Raw genomic sequence first — 20,898 nt, 5'->3', positions numbered from 1 at the left:
CACATAAAAATTATTCTGCACATGGAAACATCCACTCATGGATGGAAAAGATTAGCAGGAACATTGCCCTGTCACACAACACTTTCTGTTGAAAGTTCCTGTCACTGACTTCAGTCTTCCAAACCTTATAAAGATTCCCCAAACATTAAAAAGATGAAACAATAATGTTAAAATGCCCCAAAAAATTAAAAGAAGGGAAAATTCACAGTTAAAGTCACTCAAGGAATTTTGACTGTGCCCTAGCCCCGGGGGTTGGCTACGTTGTGGTTAGGCAGTGTGACTTCCCCCAGGAAATGGAGCTAAGGTATATGCAGGCGGTGATGGGTGTAGTGCAAATGGAACTGCTCTATGTGTCATTGTCTTCAAAAGGGTGAGGTATAGATTCTTATCAGGACCCTGGAGCATGATGTGTCTTACACAATACTTTCTCTTCACTTTGTGTTCCTCATCCTACCAGGTGCCTCTAATCTTCAATTTACTCTGCTCCTCCTGGCTTTTTGCATGAGAAGATCCCAATGAAACTGATGGGAGGCTGTGGGATCAGGCCCTAAAACAATATCAACATTTAATTTTGAAGCCATAGTTTGTAAAATCTCAAAACAAGTTGAAAGGATCCTTCTGCATCTATCCTTGAGTTAATCTCAAACACACACTGTCTGAGGACTCTTGCCCCCTCTGGGTGATGATGGCGTTGCACCAGGCATCATGTAGTGAAGTTCCAAGGTCTGGTTCAGTCTCTGGGGGGGCCTTGCACTGATGCTGCAGGTGGTGCACACGATGGAAGGTTGGAGAGCACAGTGTGCTGTGTTGTTTTTGGCCTTCTTGGCAATGTGGCTGAAGACCATGCAATGCCATTTTTGGATATAGCAAGTGAGTGGGTAGGGGTATTATGATACCTAGTACTGAAGCAGAGAGGGAATCTTTAAAGTCAGTTGTTCCCTTCCCCAGGTCATCTCTTAGCTGAACTGGAGGGACCGAGATGTTACTGTCTATTTCAGTTCTCACTGAAGTAAAATAGAACCTTTCCCTTGACTTCTAATGTGAGCTAGATCAGGTTTCACTAACACTGCTGCTATTCCTAGTTCCCATGCAGGGAAACCATGCAGCAGAAAGAGAGAATAAGACAAAATAAAATTCTTTCTTTGTAGCTGGGCTGCAGTTTTGATTCATACCCAAGTCTCTTCCATCTCCTGTCTCTTTATCACAGAAGAAAACAACAGCTTTCTCAAGGCCCATTACTATGGCACTGCTAGCTTGATAGGGACAAATCATGAGTTAATACCCATTCACAAAGTGTTGTCATGCCACTTGGTGAAGAAGTTTTATATTTTTAATCATTCAGCCATGTTACAATTGTTTTAAAGAATATTTAAAGATGTGTGTATAATATTTTGGTGCATAGTAAGTGTTGCTTGAAAGGGCAGATGTCAGTACAAGATCTCTACTGTTTAAAAAAAGACTATCTGTGTTTTTTGACATATTCACAGAACAGTGATTGTTAGTCAGATTTATCTTTATTTTTAAATTGGCAAGAAAGAACAAAAGTAAAGTCTCTAGGGGCTAGCATATTGTGTGGGTCTCCTTTGCAAAAGAGCATTAGGAGCTGAGAAAAAATAGTTGTTGAGCTCTGCATGCCTGAAGAGAGCGCTTAGAAATTTAGAGGTGCAGATACAGAAAATGAAAATGTCAGTAGTTTTATGCCGTAGAAACCACATGATCTGATATGACAAGGGGACATCCTTCAGTGGCTAAACATGTAACAAGAATTAACAACTACTGATATCCAGTGTGGAGGGCAACATTGCCATGGAAATATGAATTACCCCAGAGCTGGTTCTAACATGTCAACTGAATGATTCTTGTCGTCTCTCTCTTCTTCCATTGGACATAGATCCTGCAGAGATGAACAAGGATGAAAATCAGCAGTGTGTGTGTAAAATGTGCTCTTAATATTACAGGATTTTCTTACAGCAAAAGAAGCACTTTTTCTTGTGGGTTTCCAAATTCCTCCTGCCTAACACACCAAAAAATGTCGATTTCAGCAGCCCCTGTGGCAAGCAGCTCTGTAGCAAGAACTGTATGTTTTCTCTATTTAAAGCGTTAAATTGCTTCAGCCAGTGTGGATTTCTTATCTCATTTCTGCTTCAGGAATATGAGCAATATTTGCTCAGCAGATAACCTGTCAAGCAAGCCAATGGAGGTGAACATTAAAGGTGAAACCCCTTCATTGGGAGAGGAGAGAGAATCTATTAAAACATAGTATCCCTTGGTGGGATAAGCATTGCCCATCATTACCTACTGGAAAGAGCTGGCTGCTCAGAGGGAACAAAACACTCATGAAGTGGGTGTGTGTGTATCTGGCCTTTATTGCTGCACACTGGCTCAATGTTCTTGCAGGCCCTGGGTTTGGCAAACCCAGTTTTCACTGTTGTGGTGTTTAAACCTGACAATTCCAAAAGACTTGAGAGGATTAAGAAATGGATGGTGAATGTGGAGTCTATTGGTACTTCCCCAAGGAAGCCAAGCATTAGGTACTTTGGAAGGGAAAGACTCTAACCTAAGACCAGCCCGGTACCTGATCATCATCTTTCAGACTTACAGTAACTGTGACGCTTGTGTTTCTTGGGGGGAAAGTAGTCAATGCAGTTAAAATTCTCTGTGTTTAATTCCTGTTAAGGCATGGGCATGGAGCCAGGTTTGACCCTATATTTTTTCTGGTATGTATAACACTAGGACATTTACCCAGCATCACTCGGGTCCTTAACTCAAGTATTTTTTGTTTTTTGGGAAATAAAATGAAAATGTCCAGGCTTCATTGAAATCATTGGGCTGGGGTTGGGGCTGAGGGATTCAGTATGCAGGCTGTCCCAGGGAGAGAGGATTACCCCAGTATTCTCTCACTGCAGCAGCTTGGGACCAGGTGAAAAGCACCTCTCCATAGTCCCTGCAGCTCCAGTGGGCTCTGCTGGGGGAGGGTGCATGTCCCCAGGCTGGGGAAGGTCCAGGTTTGTCTGCCCCCTGTGCTGCTCAGCCAATCAGGAATGCAGCAAACTTTGCACTTTCCCGTTGCTCCCTGACAAAGGAGAACAGCCAGCAATGCTCCCATAGAAGTGGGAAGGGAGACCTTCACCCCCTCCCACTCCACACTGCCTAAAGGCCACCAGGGTGGTAGAAGGGTTGGGGCTGAGGCAATCCCAGATGGGGGAGGGAGTGTACCTGACAGGTGATTTTGTTTCTTGTCTGTATAGTTTCCTGAGAAGCAATCCCATTCCAGGCACATCCCATGTTCCTGGCCCAATGAAACCCTGACCTTACTTTAAGTTATGATAAGAGGAAGCTGTACACTGAATTTGGTGGTGCTAGCTCTTACTATTTAGGAGGAGTTGTTAAATCAACACAAAGAAAACAATTAGTCCTGTGGAACCTTAAGATACATCTACATTGGCATGATCTTGCGCAAATACTCTTTAATGCAAGAGTTCTTGTGTTAAAGTATTTGTGCTAAAGAGCATCTACACTGGCATGTGCCTTTGCGCAAGTGATGTGCTTTTGCGCAAAAGCATCCGTGCCAGTGTAGACACTCTCTTGCACAAGAAAGCTCCAATGGCCATTTTAGCCATTGGGCTTTCTTGCGCAAGAAATTGATGTTGCCTGTCTACACTGGCCTCTTGTGCAAGAACAGTTGATTTCACACATTAGAACATCAGTGTTCTTGAGCAAGAACTCCCTGCCCGTGTAGACAGGCCGCATGTTTTTGCACAAAAGCAGCTGCTTTTGCGCAAAATCATACCAATGTAGACACAGCTTTAGAGATTAACAAATATATATGGTATCATGAACTTTTGTGGGCTTCTTTATCTCATCTGAAGAAGTGTGGTTTTCCCACAAAATCTCATGATAATATATATTAGTCTTTAAGGTGCCACAGGACTACTCATGGTTTTTAAAATTACAGTCTAACACAGCTACCCCCCCAAGACTTTTAAAAACAAAGAGAGGTACTCTCAAATATATAGTAGATTTGCTGTTAATACATTTGTGGCCACTAGGGGAACTTCACAGAATCATAAGGCTGGAAGAGACCTCAGGAGATCAATGAGTCCAAACCCCTGCTAAAAGCAGGACCAATCTCACCTAAATCATCCCAGCCAGGGCTTTGTCAAGCAGGGACTTAAAAACCTCTAGGGATGGAGATTCCACCACTTCCCTGGATTACCCATTCCAGTGCTTCCCCGCCCTCCTAGTGAAACAGTTTTTTTAAATAGCCAACCTAGACCTCCCCCACCACAACTTGAGACCACTGCTTCTTGTTCTGCCATCTGTCACCACTGAGAACAGCCTCTCTCCATCCTCTTTGGAATCTCCATTCAAATAGTTGAAAACTGATACCAAATCTCTCCTCACTCTTCTCTTCTGTTGACTAAATAAACCCAAATCCCTCAGCCTCTCCTCATAAGTCATGTGCTCCAGCTCCCTTATCATTTTTGTTTCCCTTTGCTGGACTCTTTCCAATGTATCCACATCTTTTCTGTAAAGGTGGTGGGGGCAGAATTGGATGCAATACTCCAGTACTGGATGTGGCCTCATCAGTGTTGAATAAAGGGGAATAATCACTTCCCTAGATTTGCTGGAAATGCTCCTATGCTGTTAGTCTTTTTGGCTACAAGAGCACCCTGTTGACTCATATCCAGCTTCTCATCCACAGTAATATCCAGGTTCTTTCCTCCAGAATTGCTGCTTTGCCAGTTAGCCCTCAGTCTGTAGCAGATCTTGGGATTCTTCTGTCCCAAGTGCAGGACTCTGCACTTGTCCTTGTTGAACTTCATCAGATTTCTTTTGGTCCAATCTTCATGGTTGTCCCTATGGTGCACACTTGCCATTTCACAAGGTCAGCTAACTTAGAACCTCCTGCTCACCTGGAGCTACTGGAAAGTCTCCACTGGGTTACTAGTACATGTCCTATAGCTAAGGCCCTACCAAATTCACAACCCATTGTCAATTTCATGGTTTGGGTATTTTAAATATAATCAAGATTTCAGCTATTTAAATCTGAAATTTCATGGTGTTGTAACTATAAGGATCCTAACCCATAAAAGGGTTTGCAGGAGGTTGTAAGACTATTGTGGGTGGTTGTGGTACTGCTACCCTTACTTCTGCTCTGCTGAAGAGTGGCAGCTGCTGGCCAGGAGCCTAGCTCTGAAGGCAAAGTCAGCTCCAGCAACTGTGCAAAAATAAGGACTGCATGGCAGGCCACCTCTCTCCAGCTGCCCAGCTCTAAAGGCAGCAATTCAGTAAGGCTGGCAGTACTGCGACCCCCTCAAATAATGTTGTGACCCCCTGCAACTGCCCTTTGGATCAGGATACCCAATTTGAGAAACAGTGGTGAAATCTATATAACATATGGTAAAAATACACAAAAGACCAGGTTTCAGGTGACGTATTTTTCAGGGCCATGAATTTGGTAGGGCCCTACTTTATAGTAAAGAGTTGAGCAGTTTTGATTCCATCAATTAAAAGGCAGTGGATGGCTCATGAGCCCATTAATTACACCATATCATGGTCTAGTTCATACTCCTAAGCATGTCAGATATTGAGGTTTGCTCTGGGTTACTTAAATTTTTTTTAAGCCACTTTTCAGGGATGAGGTTTGAACACTTAATTTGATCAAAAAGGCAAATAGGATGCTAGGAATTATTAAGAAAGGGATAGAAAACAAGACCCAGAATATCTTACTGCCCCTGTATAAAACTATGGTACACCCACATCTTGAATACTGTGTACAGATGTGGTCTCCTCACCTCAAAAAAGATATTTTGGCCTTGGAAAGGGTTCAGAAAAGGGCAACTAAAATGATTAGGGGTTTGAAATGGGTCCCAAATGAAGAGAGGTTAAAGCAACTGGGACTTTTCAGTTTAGAAAAGAGGAGACTGAGGAGGGATATGATAGAGGTATATACAATCATGAGTGGTATGGAGAGGGCGGATAAAGGAAAGTTATTTATTAGTTCCCATAATAGAAGAACTAGAGGACACCATATGAAATTAATGGGTAGCAGGTTTAAAACTAATAAAAGAAAGTTCTTCACACAGCATGTAGTCAACCTGTGGAACTCCTTGCCAGAGGAGGCTGTGAGGCTAGGCTATAACAGTTTAAAGAGAAGCTAGATAATTTCATGGAGGTTAGGTCCATAAAAGGCTATTAGCCAGGGGATAGAAATGGTGTCCCTGGCCTCTGTTCGTCAGAGGCTGGAGAAGGATGGCAGGAGACAAATTGCTTGATCATTGTCTTCGGTCCATCCTCTCTGAGGCACCTGGTGCTGGCCACTATCAGCAGACAGGACACTGGGCTAGATGGACCTTTGGCCTGACCCAGTATGGCCGTTCTTATGTTCTTATGATCCCGGCTCATTTCAGGGTGGTTCTGAAGCACTAAAGGTGGCTTGATAACTGCCATAGGAATCCTACATTGATCTTTACCTTTGTGTTCGTATAGAACGTTTCTTCTTTCTTCAATCCAAGGCATGCCACTTGAGTTTCAAATTCTTCTAGTTGCTCTGTGCTCATGTTTTGGGCCCGGGCTGTTTTTAAAGATAAAATGTTAAATTGCAGAAAATCATTTGGCAGAGTTGGTTTTAGAAGGTGTAGTGGCTGCATTGTATCTTTGGTCTGTCTGAGGCTTTCACAGCAACAAAGGCTAATACTCAGATCACCTACTCCAGTAGCATGTACCTATGCTCATTGAGCTAAGGGAGCTGAATCCCCTTCATATTCTTTGCTGGAACCCTCCATTTCTCCTATTGGTGTTGTTGGGTATTGGAGGGAGCAGAAGAGACTTATTTGGTCAGCCCGTCTCCAGTGGGAGATGAGAAGAATCAGGCCAACCCATGGAGGGCAGGGGCAAAAGGGCAGTTGCCCTGATACTGGGAGATACCTCCTGGCTGGAGTCCAGGCCTCTTTGAGTTGCCACTGGAGCACCACTCCGTGCAGCTCTAAGGGTTTGTGGAGGGGGTGCCATGGTCTGGGCAGTGCTAAGGGCTGACTACTGTCAGTCCTGCCCCTTCTACCTTTGGCCCGGCACATATCCGGTCCCCCCACACCTAGCCCTGGGGTCCAAAGTGTCTGTCTTCCCTACTGGGAAGAGTTATGGGGTATCCCTAAAATCAAGACTGGTTCTGAGACTTTAAATATTTACCCTCCTGGCTACAATGTTCTTATTGTAGGACCTAGATAATTGTTAAGCATCTACATTGTTTGGACCACTTGGAAATAGTGACCATAATGTAATAAAATGTAACATCCTTGTGCTGGGAAAAACACTTTAGCAGCCCAACACTGTGGCATTTAATTTCAGAAAGGGGAACTACACAATAATGAGGTTAGTTAAACAGAAATTAAAAGGTACAGTGAAAAAAATAAAATCCTTGCAAGCTGCATGGAAACTTTTGAAAGACAGAGGAATAGAGGCCTAACTTAAATGTATACCCCAAATTAAAAAACACAGTAAGGGAACCAAAAAATTGCCACTTTGGCTTAGCAACCAAGTAAAAGAAGCAGCGAGAGATAAAAAGACATAATTTAAAAAGTGGAAGTTAAATCCTATAGATTTAGGACAATAGAAAGGAGCATAAACTCTGTCAAATTAAGTATAAAAATATAATAAGAAAAGCCAAAAAGGAAATTGAAGAAAAGCTAGCCAAACACTCAAAAAGTAATAGTAAAATGTTTTTTAAGTACATTGTGTCATCAGTCATGCTTGTGGTTTTCCCAATGGGTTCTTGACGGGTCCTCTACTCCATCAATGATGATAAACTTTCAGCTGTGTGTAAGTGTGCATGTGCTCCCCTGTCTAGCACATTAACCATGCATAATTAGTTAACACAACAGACTCCCGAGAGCCCCCAGAGACCACTAATCAGTTAAGGATTGAGTGCACCCAAGTAGGTTTATTGCCAAGCAACATACAATAATAATTGTCGGCGAACAGACTCGCTGCTGCACCACTATGCCTTATGGAAAAATGGTCTGAGGTAAATAGAATGAAGTTTAATAAGGACAAAGTACTCGACTTAGGAAGGAACAATCCATTTCACACATATAAAATGGGAAGTGATTGTTTAGGAAAAAGCACTGCAGAAAAGGGTCTATGGGTCATAGTGGAGCACAAACTAAATATGAGTCAACCGTGTGACATTGTTGCAAAAAAAACCAAACATGATTCTGGGATGTATCAACAGGAGTGTTGTGAGCAAGACACCAGAAGTCATTCTTCCACTCTACTCTGCACTGATTAGGCCTCAGTTGGAGTATTGTGTCCAGTTCTGTGTACCACATTTCAAGAAAGATGTGGAGAAACTGGAGAAGGTCTAGAGAAGAGCAACAAAAATGATTAAAGGTCTAGAAAACATGAGCAATGAGACAAGGCTGAAGGACTTGGGCTTGTTTTGTTTGGAAAAGAGAAGACTGACAAGTGACACAATAGCGGTTTTTAGGTATCTAAAATGGTGTCACATGAAGGACCTTGTTCTCCTTGGTCTTTGATGATAGGAGAAGAAACAATGGGGCTAAACTGAAGCAAGGGAGGTTTAGGTTGGACATTAGGAAAAACTTCCTAACTGTCAGAATGGTTAAAAACTGGAACAAATTGCCTAGGGAGGTTGTGGAAGTGCTATCACTGGAGATATTTAAGAGCAGGTTGGATAGACATCTATCAGGAATGATCTATATGGTACTTGATCCTGCCCTGAAAGCAGTGGACTAGATTTGATTTCTCAAGGTCCCTTCCAGTTTTCATATTCTGAGAGTCTATGTATGCTGTGACAATGGACTAAAACCCAACAAAATGCTTTGGATTTTAACTCCCCCCCCAGTCAGTCAACAATCACCCTTTGGGGTGCACTTTTATACAAGGTACAAACAAGCTACATATCACTCCTGACGTATCAGGTTGCCACCCTCTATTAGCTAGTTACCGTCCCTTACCTCACTCCAGGGGGTTTTCCATTACTATCCATCATGCTGTCAATTTAGATCCAGTCCTGGACCTGGCGTGGAATGTATGTTATTTGTGGGGTGTGGTCTAGGGATGTAATAGTATAGCTGATTAACTGATTAACTGATAATCAAAAGCATATAGGTTAATGCTATAGACTACATGCATTTCCCTCTGCAACAAACCTTGCCAGAAAATTTTGTAGCAGGCTGGCCAGCAGCCCAGATCAGTCCCGGCTTGCACTGGGTCCTGGACCTACCTGCACTGTAGCTCTGCATTTAAAGTGTATTAGGAGCCAAGCGGACAGTCTCAGTTCCGGCTTGTGCCGGGTTCAGGAGCTCAAACCCCTCCTCACCCTGGACAGGGGCTTCCTGAGGACTATAGAATAGTCAACTAGCTGATAAGAATTCATGAGGTTAATCGACTATTCAATTAACTGATATTTAACATCCCTACTGAGTGCTGGTACGAAGATGTTCATTAGTGAGATGTTCTGTTACAACCCTTCTGGAATGTGCTCACAGCCTGTGCCTGGCACCTTTTGGCATTCTTTATGCTTGATCTTGCTTGGCTTGTACTATTTCTCTTTAGCCATGCCTCTTTCTTGTTTGCAGTTTCACTGAGCCAAAGTCTTGCTCGCTAGATTTCAGGCCTGCTGATTTTGTGTTATAGACCCTCAACTTACTACACATCAGAAGCAGGAAGCCTGCTAAAAAACTAATAGGCCCCTGGACGATAGAGATGCTAAAGGAACACTCAAAGATGATGAAGTCTTTGCTTTGGTCTGCATGGCTGAGGATGTTAGGGAGATTCCCAAACCTGATCTATTCTTTTCAGGTGACAAATCTGAGGAACTGTCCCAGACTGAAGTGTCATTAGAGGAGGTTTTGGAACCAAGTGATAAACTTAACAGTAACAAGTCACCGGGACCAGATAGCATTCACCCAAAAGTTCTGAAAGAACGCAAATGTGAAGCTGTGGAACTATTAACTGTGATTTGTGACCTATCCTTTAAATCAGCTTCTGAACCTAATGATTGGAACATAGTTAATGTGATACCAATATTTAAAAAGGGCTCTAGAGGTGACCCTTGCAATTACAGGTTGGTAAATCTAACATCAGTACTGGGCAAATTAGTTGAAACAATAGTAAAGTCTAAAATTGTCAGACATATAGAAGAGCATAATTTTGGGGGAAAAGTCAACATGGTTTCTGCAAAGGGAAATCATGCCTTACTAATGTACTAGAGTTCTTTGGGGGGGGGGGGGGGGGAATGTCAACAAACATGTGGACAAAGGAGATCCAGTGGATATAGTGTACTTAGATTTCCAGAAAGCCTTTGACAAGGTCTCTCACCAAAGGCTTTTAAGTAAAGTAAGTTGTCATGGAATAAGAGGGAAGGTCTCATGGATTGATAACTGGTTACAAGACAGGAAAAAAAGGGTAGGAATAAATTATAAGTTTTCAGAATGGAGAGTGGTAACTAGAGGTGTCCCCTAATGTCCTTACTGGGACCAATCCTATTCAACCTATTTATAAATTATCTAGAGAAATAGTTAAACAGTGATGTGGCAAAATTTGCAGATGATAGTAAACTGCTCAAGATAACTAAGACCAAAGCAGACTGTGAAGAGCCTTAGAAAGATTTCACAAAACTAAGTGATTGGGCAACAAAATGGCCAATTAAATTTAATGTTGATAAATGTAAAGTAATGCACATTGGAAAAAATAAACCCAACCATATGATAAATTGTGCTATAGAACTTTTGTTTGATCCTTCAGAAAAACAGGTGTGAGGGTTGGTTAGAATATTCAATCCAAACCTCAGGAGAAATGTAATATAAACCTGCAACTAAAATGGTGGGGTGCATCTACATAGCAAGGCTTAACTTAACTTAACTATGCGAATTGAACTAGGTCTATTGTGTAGCTTATTTTGAAATTGGGAGCATCTACACAGCACCTATTTCGAAATAGAGTACTCGTCCTCTGACTTCCCTTACTCCTCGTACAATGAGGGTTACAGGAGCCCAAGTAAGAAGTCCTCCAGCTTGACAGTATTTTGACATTTCAAAATAACTGCCTGCTGTGTAGACGTGGACTAAGTTATTTCTAATAACGCTAGTTATTTTGAAATAATGTTACTGTGTAGATGTACCCATATGGACTCATTTAGCTATAACTACTTAAGATGGGGATCTTGGAGTCACTGATGATAGTTCAAAAAAGCAAACAATGTTAGGAATAATTAAAAAAGGGATAGAGAATAAGACAGAGAATATCTTATTGCCTCTGTATAAAACAATGGTATGCCCACATCCTGAATACTGCATACAGATATGGTCTCCTCATCTCAAAAAAGATATATTGGCATTGCAAAAGGTACAGAAAAGGGCAATCAAAATGATTAGGCGTTTGGAATGGGTTAGATTAAAAAGACTGGGACTTTTCAGTTTAGAAGACAGGAGACTGGGGCTACGTCTATATTGTAGCCTTCTTGCAGAAAGCATATGCAAATTAAGCATGGCATGGAATATCACCACACTTCATTTGCATAATTAATGAGTAGCCATTTTTGCACAAGAGGCTTTTGTGCAAGAGCCATTCTTTCTCATTTTTTGAGGAAGAATGGCTCTTGTGCAAGAGGGGTTTTTGCGCAAAAAGGAGCTATCTACACAGCTTTCTGTGCAAAAGCCTCTTGTCCAAAAATGGCTGCTCATTAATTATGCAAATGAAGCTTGGCAATATTCCATGCCATGCTTCATTTGCATATGCTTTTACGCAAGAAGGCTCCAGTATAGACATAGCCTAAGGGGGGATATGATAGAGGTCTATAAAATCATGATTGGTGTGGAAAAAGTGAATAAGGAAAAGTTATTTACTTGTTCCCATAACATAACTAGGGGTTACCAAATGAAATTAAGAGCGAGCAGGTTTAAAACAAACAAAAATAAGTTTATCTTCATGTAGAACACAATCAACCTGTAGAACTCCTTGACAGAGGATATTGTGAAGAACAGAACTTTAACAGGATTTAGAAAAAAACTAGATAAATTCATGGAGGTTAGGTCCATCAATGGCTATTAGCCAGGATGGGTAGGACGGGTGTCCCTTGCTTCTGTTTGCCAGAGGCTGGAAATGCATGACAGGCAAGGGATCGTGTAATGATTCCCTGTTCTGTTCACTCCCTCTGGGACATCAGGCATTGGCCGCTGTTGGAAGACTGGACCTTTGGTGTGACCCAGTATTGCTGTTCTTATGTTCAAAAGAACTATAGCCAGCCATAGTTCTTACCCAGACCAGACAAGGCAGCTATTTAATTGTCGTGCCCTATCCCTGCCTCTCTTTCTCTAGTCAGGCAGTTTCTTTTCAAGTGGGGGATCAGAAAGAAGGGTGATCTTGTAGTTTAGGGCACTGGTTCTTGAGAGGCCTGCATTCAGTCCTGGGCTCTTCTTGTGTGCTATTAGCCTTGGCACTTAATTTACTCTGTGCCTCAGTTCCTCCCCTGTAAAACAGAGATAATTAAACTGCTCTGTTTCACAGGGGGTTTGTGAAGATAACTTCATTACTATTTGTGAGATGATGAGGCGCTGTTGTGACTGGGGCTACATAAGGACATAGTTAGCCTGCGATACCCTGACTGCTGCTGAGATGTGGTTTACTTACCAGAGGTTGATAATCCTTTGTGGTTCTCACCAACGTGGTATAGTGTCATAATGTCTTTGAAGCTGCTCTTGATAAGTTGTGCTACAGAACTTTCGTTTGACCCTTCAGGAGAACAAATATGAGGAATGGTTAGAGTATTCGGTACTCCAATACTTAGAAGATATGTAATATAAACCTGTAAGGGCATTTGACTATATTGTGATTTGGTAGCACTGTGTATAGGTGCAAGAGTTCAGCTCATAAAGATGTAAACTGGTGTTTAAATATGGCTTGGCAGACCAATGTGGCTGTGTTCGCTCCTTCCTACATAACCCCTCTTCCCCCCCCGAGAAATTAGTGTTAGCTGGCAGCAAAATGATCAGCATTGGCAGTTCTGTGTGTTTATTGCACAGAGGAATCCTCGGCTACGTCTACACTGGCAAGATTTTGCGCAAATACTTTTAACGGAAGAGTTTTTCTGTTAAAAGTATTTGTGTAAGAGAGCATCTACACTGGCATGTGCTTTTGCGCAAAGCATCCATGCCAGTGTAGACGCTCCATTTTAGCCATCGGGCTTTCTTGTGCAAGAAATTAACGTTGCCTGTCTACACTGGCCTCTTGCGCAAGAGAGCTTATTCCTGAGCGGGAGCATCAGAGTATTTGCGCAAGAAGCACCGATTTTGTACATTAGAACGTCAGTGTTCTTGTGCAAATACTCGCGGCCAGTGTAGACAGGCGGCAAGATTTTGCGCAAAAGCAATTGCTTTTGCGCAAAATCTTGCCAATGTAGACACAGCCCTCTTGTTCAAGCCACTGCTCTGAGTGGGACCAGATAAAAGTGTGGTAGAAATGTAGGGGAGAAACCTTCCAACCTCTCCAACCCCAACCCAATCCACCCTTCCTGATGTGATACATTTCTGCTTTCTTTCAGAGCACCTCTGGATTCTTACCTGGCTTGATCATAGTCAAATTGTTCTGGGTGACTGAAATGTAACTGGAGTTGTCCACCACACACTTGTCCTTCCTAAAGGGGAAGAGAGTAATCTGGCTGATGCTCTATGGCTAAGTTAAATGCTGCTGTTAACCAGGCCTCTATCAAGCACAGCTCCTCACACCATCTTTCTGTAAGTATATTGCATTAGCACACTATCTAGTGAGGTCAATCTGAGAGGATTCTAAGAGTTGCTGATCCCACCCTTCAGTTCCCGAGTAGCACTTTGTGTGTATGAGAATAGGATTTGATGCAGGATTGACAGCCTTGATTTTAACCCTAGTGCATAACACATACAATGCAGGCCACAGGTTCTCTGTGAGGCAACAGTGGAGCCTGCTGTCCTGAAGATCAGGGACTCCTCTGAATGGGTAGACCTAAAATAGGGGTGGGCAATAATTTTTTGCTGGGAGGCCACTTTGGAAAATTTTGAAGGGGTGGGGTCAAGATACTTCTGGGTTCCCCACCCCCAGACAATGATTGGTCTGGGGGTCAGGGAGTGCCTTCCCCCCCCATTCTCCCAAGGTGCCCATGCCCCTGGGGTGAGAGGAGACTTCCCGCGCTCCCCTGCCCCTAGGCCAATTATGGTCTGGGGGCAGAGGAGCATGCAAAGCCTTCTTTGCTCTGCCCCAGCCCTGTGAGCAGTGCATGACGCTTAAGAGTGCCACATGCTCCTGGCAGAGCCAGAGGAGGCTTCATGCACTCCCCCGTCCCCAGGCCCTAATTGGCCTGGGGATGGGGGAGCGGCAGGGCTTCTGCAGGCCAGATCCACTGGATCCAGCCTGCGGAGGCCCTTTTGCCCACCCCTGGCCTAAGAGGAAGAGATGGAGTTAGGGAAGGCTGCAGAGGGAGGCTCCTGGTAGTGGTCTTGATAAGCATGGAATAGCCATATGATCCAAGTTGTGTGTCAGGGACCTTCAAGCTCAGGGTATGTCTACACTATGCAGCTTTGTCATTAAAAGCTTGTGTGAATCCTATTTACTTCTGCCCCTACACAGGCCCACTGAGGAGGAGGCAAAGGGGACGGTTGACACGGGTCCCAGCGATTCAAAGGGCCACAGGCTGGGCAGTTCTGAGAGGGTGAGCTGGGGTGCCATGTGCTCTGGGCGACGCTGAGGGCTATCTGTCTTCAGCCCCCCTTCCACCTGAGGCCCCTCCCTTCGTGGAGCACTGAGCCCTCTCCTTTGCCCAGGGGCCCAGCAAGTCTGTCAACTCCCATACTCCTATGGGGGAGGGGTTCGCTTTGTTGGCAGGAGAGTGCTCCTGCTGGCAGCAGCATTCACACTTTCACTTTTCACTTGCCGCAGCAAAACATTGTCGTTCATGGAGGGGAGGGGTCAACGCCTGTGAATGACAAAAGTTTTGTGGATCAAGTGCAAGTGTAGACAGACCCACAGTTAAGAGTCACACTGTAAGAAAGTCTTTACACATTCTGTTTCATTAGTGATAGTTCCTCGTAACCTGGCTCTATGGAGGGAAATGTTAGTGTAAATATTATCCCTGAGTAAGGGATCACGTTGTTGTCAGTAAGGCCTGTGTTAATGCTCTTACAATCTCATGACTTCTGTGACGAGGAATGTGTCTTGCTGGCTGCTAGGGTAGAGGAAGAAATAAGCGTTCGTTATCGATTCCAGCTCTTGTACGGTGCGTGGATGATTTGAGGCCCCACCAATGTAGAACCACTTGCCCAGCAGCTGTGAAGAGGAGGAGGGGAGAAACAAAAACAAATTGTTAGGAGGCCCTATAAGCCTCAGGATGTGTATGTGTAATTATGTATTTATTTGTATTATATTGTGTATTTGGTCTCAGTCAGGATCAGGGCCCACTTGGTACAAGTCATGGTACGGACACAGAGGGGAATGGCCTCTCTTCTGAACTTACAACTTAAGTAGACCTATTGTTTTGTGGCAGTAAGTTTTGTGGCAGATTGTCTGTTACTCTGTGTTTTCTCACAGCTGGTGGTAATAGCCTCTTCATTCATCTGAAGAAGGGTATGTCTACACTTGCCTTCTAGTTTGAACTAGGGAATCAAATGAAGCATACTGACGTTGCTAATGAAGCGCAGGATTTAAATATCCCATGCTTGATTAGCATAGTCGTGGCCGGCTGCCATTTTAAAAAGCCAATAGCCCGAATTAACTTGCCGTGTATAGATGCAGTAGTCCAATCCAAAACCCTTCCCTTGAATTAACTGTTACTCCTCATTGCAAGTATAAACGTACCCGAAGTGGGCTGTGCCCACAAAAGCTCATGATACCATCTACATGTTTTGTTAGTCTCTATGGTTTTGCAGGACCATTCCTTGTTTTTCAGTTTTTTCAGTTACAGACTAACATGGCTCCCTGTCGGAGCCATCTTACCTGGTGGAACTAAAGCTTCCCTTGGAAGAGGATCAAGGGGTTGAAAAGCCACAACGTGCTCTTTATGTCATCTAAACCGTCTGTGCAATTCTCTATGCCATGGATGTGACCCAAGAACCCTGCTACCCATTCTTCCCAAAATGATGGTGAGTATTTTAGGGGTGTGTGTGAGTGTTTTTGTTTTCAAACTTGGGGGGAGGGGTTGTGCTTGACCACATGCCTGAAGGGAGGGAACGCAGTGGATGAGGAAAGCTGCAAGATGCCTGATACAATCCCATCCAATGGAATAAACATACCATCTCATTCACTAGCAAAAAGGATGGTCTTCCTCTTTCCCTCCCTACTACCCCACGTGATGTAGCTGCCTGTGTGATCGGCTCAGAGGTTCAGGCTTAGCTTTCTGTGCTAAATTCCTCTCCTTTGCTCCCATGGCACTTAGCGCTGCACTGGATGGCATAGGAGGAATCAGGGCAGGAACCCCCAGACCCCATGATAGCCACCTAACTGTTGTATGGATGGGATGGACCAGGGAATTATGGGGGTGACAAGAGGGGTTGCCCCCCCACTCACCACACGGGTGGCAGGAGCTGGAGCAGCCTGGGAGCTGGCTCTGCTCCACCAAGCTATCCTCTCCTGGCCCACTGTGCACGGCTTCTCCATGGTGGTGGAAAGCAGCGCGCTTGCTTTGGTTCCAGGGTGCTCCACTTCTCACTGCTGTGGAGAAGCGGGGGCACAGTGAACTAGGAGAGGGTGGTATGATGGGTGGAGCAGGTTCCTGGGCCACTCCAGCTCTCACCGCCACAATGAGTATGGAGGAGGTGACCCCTGCTGCTTCCATGCCAGGCTCCATAATCCCCCAGGACATGTTGCTTGGAAGAGAGGTATGAAGGGCATGGGCAGGAGCAGGGTTTTTGGAAGGGGTGGAGCGGAGGCAAGGCAGGGCCTGTAGTGGGGGGTTGATCCAGAACCAGCACCTGGGGCACTGGGATGACTGCCCCAGCCCCCATGGTCCCCTCGGGATGGCCCTGGTGGCAGCTATGCCCTTCCCTCGCTCCCATTAGCAAAATGCGTCTTCTGCTGACTGATGAAGTAGGGAAGGAGAATCAGAGCTATGGGAGCAGGGTAAGGAGACAAGTTGGGGAAAAACAGGTGAACGAAGAATAAGATCAAAAGGAAGCAAGGACACAGCCAAAGGGCAAAAGACCAAATGGCAGCCAGGGAAGGAGGTGTGCGGGGGTTAATTTGCGATGAAGGAGATTGCCAAGGCTCAGGCGGGGCTCTGTGGCAAGCCCAGAGGGCTGAGCCCTGGCACAGATTAAGCAGTGGAGACATGTAAAAGAAAATGAACAGGAAAAAGGCGCGACAGTGGCAGCACATGGCACAAGAGGAGAGGGGGCTCTAACAAAATATGGCTGGAACTGCTAGCATCATATGAGATAAATAGAAGAATCCCCTAGCGCCTTCTTGTGGAGCTTCTTCATGAGCCCTATAAAGACAGGAGCAGCTGCCCTGCAGGCATCCTTCATCTGCAAGAGCCAAGCTGAAAAGCCAACAGCTGTGAGTGGCTCATAGAATGGGAAAGGAGGGCAGCTCGGTTTATACTTGGCTTTATTTTCCTCCTATAGCTGCAGAGGCCAGCCCTGCACCTGAGTTTCTAGATTGTAAACGCTGATTTTAGCTGCCGCTGTGGCACTCCCTTCACAGCCTTAACATTGATCTGGGATCACCTCAGAGAGAAAAATCTCCAATAAAATAAGTGGCATGACAAGGATGCTGAGGACCCTAAAGTTTCAAAGTTATTTTTTGAGGAAGAGGCCCATATTTCTGACATCCCTGTTGCCTGGGATGTTTAGAATGAGGTGGGGAAGGCACTAGAAAATGTTCCACAGGGACCAGGCCGACCAACTGTAAAGGGGAGGGGGGTGAAGGGCACCTTTTTTTATACAGCCCTCAGCTGGGCCCTAATTGGCTCATAGTGGCCTCAGCTGCTGGCTCCACAACTCCACCCCTTTCCCAGGGCTGGGTTTTAACCTTTAAAGGGCCAGTGCAGGGGAGATGCCTCGTCACCCATATCCCCTCCTTAAAATCATGACCCCCTAGGGGCAAGAGGGTTTCCTAGCTTGCACCAGCTGCAGGTGCCCTCCAGAGCCACTTGCTTCGTCACCTCCTCTTTCACTTGCCCCTGTAGACATACATTCTGCTCCACCAAAGCTTCGTACTCTCTGGCCATGTCTATCACATTCGCTTCTGCTTGGAGGCAGGCCGTCTCTGCTGCCTCCAGCTGCCCACACAGGCCAGACTCTTCTGTACCTTCTATTTTCAGGGTTACCAGGTAGACATTAAAAAAAAATACCGGACACGCTTCATGGGGGGAGGCAGGAGAGGGACAGGCCAGAAGGGGAGCAGTGCTGGCGGGGGGGGGGGGGAGGCAACGGGGCTGGCCGGGCGAGATGGTGGCGGGGGCGACGGGATGCAGGGCTGGTCGATGGGGGGGGAGGGTTGGGCAGAACAGGCCTGGCCGTGGGATATCGGGGGGGAGGGGCGGCCAGCAGGGGCGGAGCTGGCTGGGGGAGCTCCGGAGGAGGAGGGGAGAACTGGCCGCTGGAAGCGGGGCTGGCGGGGGAAGATCCAGAGCAGGAACCGGCCAGCGGGAGGCAGCACTGGCAATGGGGGGACTGGCCGGGGAAGACTGGGAGGAGAAATTGGGGTGAATCAACCAACCGGCCGGCTAGGAGGGGGTCAGATAAGGCAGATCTCAGGGTGCTCCCATCCCATGCTAGTCAGTCCGGTTGCGGCTCCACCACGTGCTTGACCAGCGCGCAGGCGCATGGACCAGGCTGCCCCTCCTCCTCCTCACACCAACCAGGGCTCCCAGCACCGATCGCACCCCGCCTCCCAGTCACTCCACCCACCCCCGCCAGGCTTCCATCTGGCGCCCCGCCATAAAACCAGGAAATACTGGACATTGCACCTGGCTGGTATTTTCTGGATTTTTTTACCAGACAGAGGGCCCAAAAACCGGACTGTCCGGTAGAAAACCAGACACCTGGCAACCCTGTCTACTTTCAGGGTTTGGGTCCACACTAGGGATGTTAAATATCAGTTAATTGAATAGTTGATTAACCTCATGAATTCTTCTCAGCTAGTCGACTATTCTATAGTCCTCAGACAGCCCCTATCTGGGGCGGGGTGGGGTCTGAGCTCCTGGACCCAGCGCAAGCTGCAACTGAGCCAGGCTGCCTGCCTGCCTGGCTCCTAATACACTTTAAATGCAGAGCTGCAGCAGCGGGTAGGTCCAGGACCCAGTGCAAGCCGGGGCTGGCCAGCCTGTAAAAAATTTACTGGCAAAGGGTGTGGGTGGGGGAGAAATGTGTATAGTCTATAGCATTAACCTATACGCTTTTGTTTATTGGGTACTCAGTTAATTGACTGCACTATTACATCCCTAGTCCACACAGTAGCTTCTTCCTTGTAGAAAGAGGTTTAAATGTCGGCTAAACCCCTTTGTTCTTTCGATTTTCTTTCGAAAGAACGCGATTGTGAGGGTTTTTTTTCCGAGAAATATGTCTGTTTTGCCAAAAAAAACCCTCTGTAGTGTAGAAATACCCTCAGGCAACCTTCAGCTTCCCTGAAAGCCAAGGTGCCTCCTGCTTCCCAACCAGAGCAAGAGTGTGTCTGTGTCCTCTCTCCAGGAGCCTCATTTATGCAGCCCCGGCTGGGCCCTAATTGGCTGCTTTCTGCTGCAGCCTCTTGCTCCAGAGCTCAAGCCCGCTCCCAGGGCTGGGTTTTTAGTCCTTAAAGGACCAGTGTGGGGCAGACGCCCCATCACAGGGACCACTCCTGACTTGACCAATCCTGACAATGAGGTACTCTGGCAGGACTTTTCCCTCTAATTTCTAAGGGTTCCCTCACGGGTCTATTACTTGTATTGCAGGTCGTAGAATAAAATCTGCGGAGAACTCCATGCTCTTGCCCAGTCGCCCTTCAGTAGTTTATATTTCAGGGGATACTGCTGGGTATAAATACTACTCAGTTTGCAAGATTAAAAGCTCAACTATATGGCTTAATTTTACTAAATGTTTCCATTGCTTGCATGTATTGCCTGTGCGCTAGTCTGGGACAGGTCCTTAATGAACCTCTGAAGGCCCTCATCTAGAACAGACATCAGAAGTAGAGGCCCTTCCAAGGGCACTTCTTACCTTGGCCATTGTAGCATTGTCAATAGTTTCTGGAACTAGAGGCTCACAGTCCAGGGGTTTAGCAGTAAGGAGATGTGCTAAACCAAGAACAGCAGCAATGCAGGCCAGTAGCATGATTTTGCAGGGAAGTGAGAAGCAGTGGAATCAAGCTCTCATATCAGCACAGGCATCTGTATTTATAGACATTCATGGCTCCTCACCTCAGATTTCCCAAATGTACCTCCGCATCCAGGAATCTGCTGGCTACTCAGATTTGACTTGGTTAATGTTCTGTTTGCTTAATGATGAAGCAATGAGAGGTGTTGTTCTGCTAAACGTCCGAGTCAAGGCTAAGTTCATTTTAGAACCATAGTTTTTAGTTTATGGGGGTATGTTGACAGGCTTTTCCTTAGTTCATAATGTAAAAATAAATAGAGCTACCGACAAAATGATTTGCCATTATTTTTTCTGTTTGCATCAATTTAATGTCCCTTGAACATTTATACAGACAACACTAGTTTCACAAATATTCACACATAGCACTTTATAAAAGCAGGCGTAAATGGGATGAATTGAAATGGAGTTCAGCAACTTGCTACACGATTAATGGAAAACTTGCCCCACTGATCTCCTTTCCCACCCCAGTTATAATTATGGGCTGTGCCTACTTGCTAATAAGGTATAATGGGTTCAACTTCTATGCTGTTGCTTCCTTATTCCCTGTTGATGGCAGACT

General features: G+C 45.4%; 1 protein-coding gene across 2 annotated transcripts; it reads right to left on the bottom strand.

The window, feature by feature from the left end:
- Positions 1-1,495: 1,495 nt before the first annotated feature.
- LOC102462072 (alpha-1-acid glycoprotein-like) lies at positions 1,496-20,362 on the bottom strand. Of its 2 annotated transcripts, XM_006136320.4 has the most exons (6): positions 20,184-20,354; positions 15,176-15,318; positions 13,584-13,657; positions 12,655-12,756; positions 6,477-6,577; positions 1,496-1,894 (listed from the first exon to the last, which is right to left on the bottom strand). In XM_006136320.4, exons 1-6 carry the CDS (start codon positions 20,295-20,297, stop codon positions 1,820-1,822), a joined length of 609 nt encoding a protein of 202 aa, XP_006136382.1. In that variant the 5' UTR covers positions 20,298-20,354; the 3' UTR covers positions 1,496-1,819. The 2 variants fall into 2 exon arrangements, with proteins under 2 accessions (XP_006136382.1, XP_089629090.1); XM_089772964.1 differs by lacking the exon at positions 6,477-6,577 and having other exon boundaries at positions 20,184-20,362.
- Between the last annotated feature and the right edge of the window lie 536 nt (positions 20,363-20,898).

This window comes from Pelodiscus sinensis, chromosome 23 (assembly GCF_052426305.1).
Source record: "Pelodiscus sinensis isolate ZL-2025 chromosome 23, ASM5242630v1, whole genome shotgun sequence".
Classification (NCBI taxonomy): domain Eukaryota; kingdom Metazoa; phylum Chordata; order Testudines; family Trionychidae; genus Pelodiscus; species Pelodiscus sinensis.
This window is presented reverse-complemented; position numbering and strand designations above follow the sequence as displayed.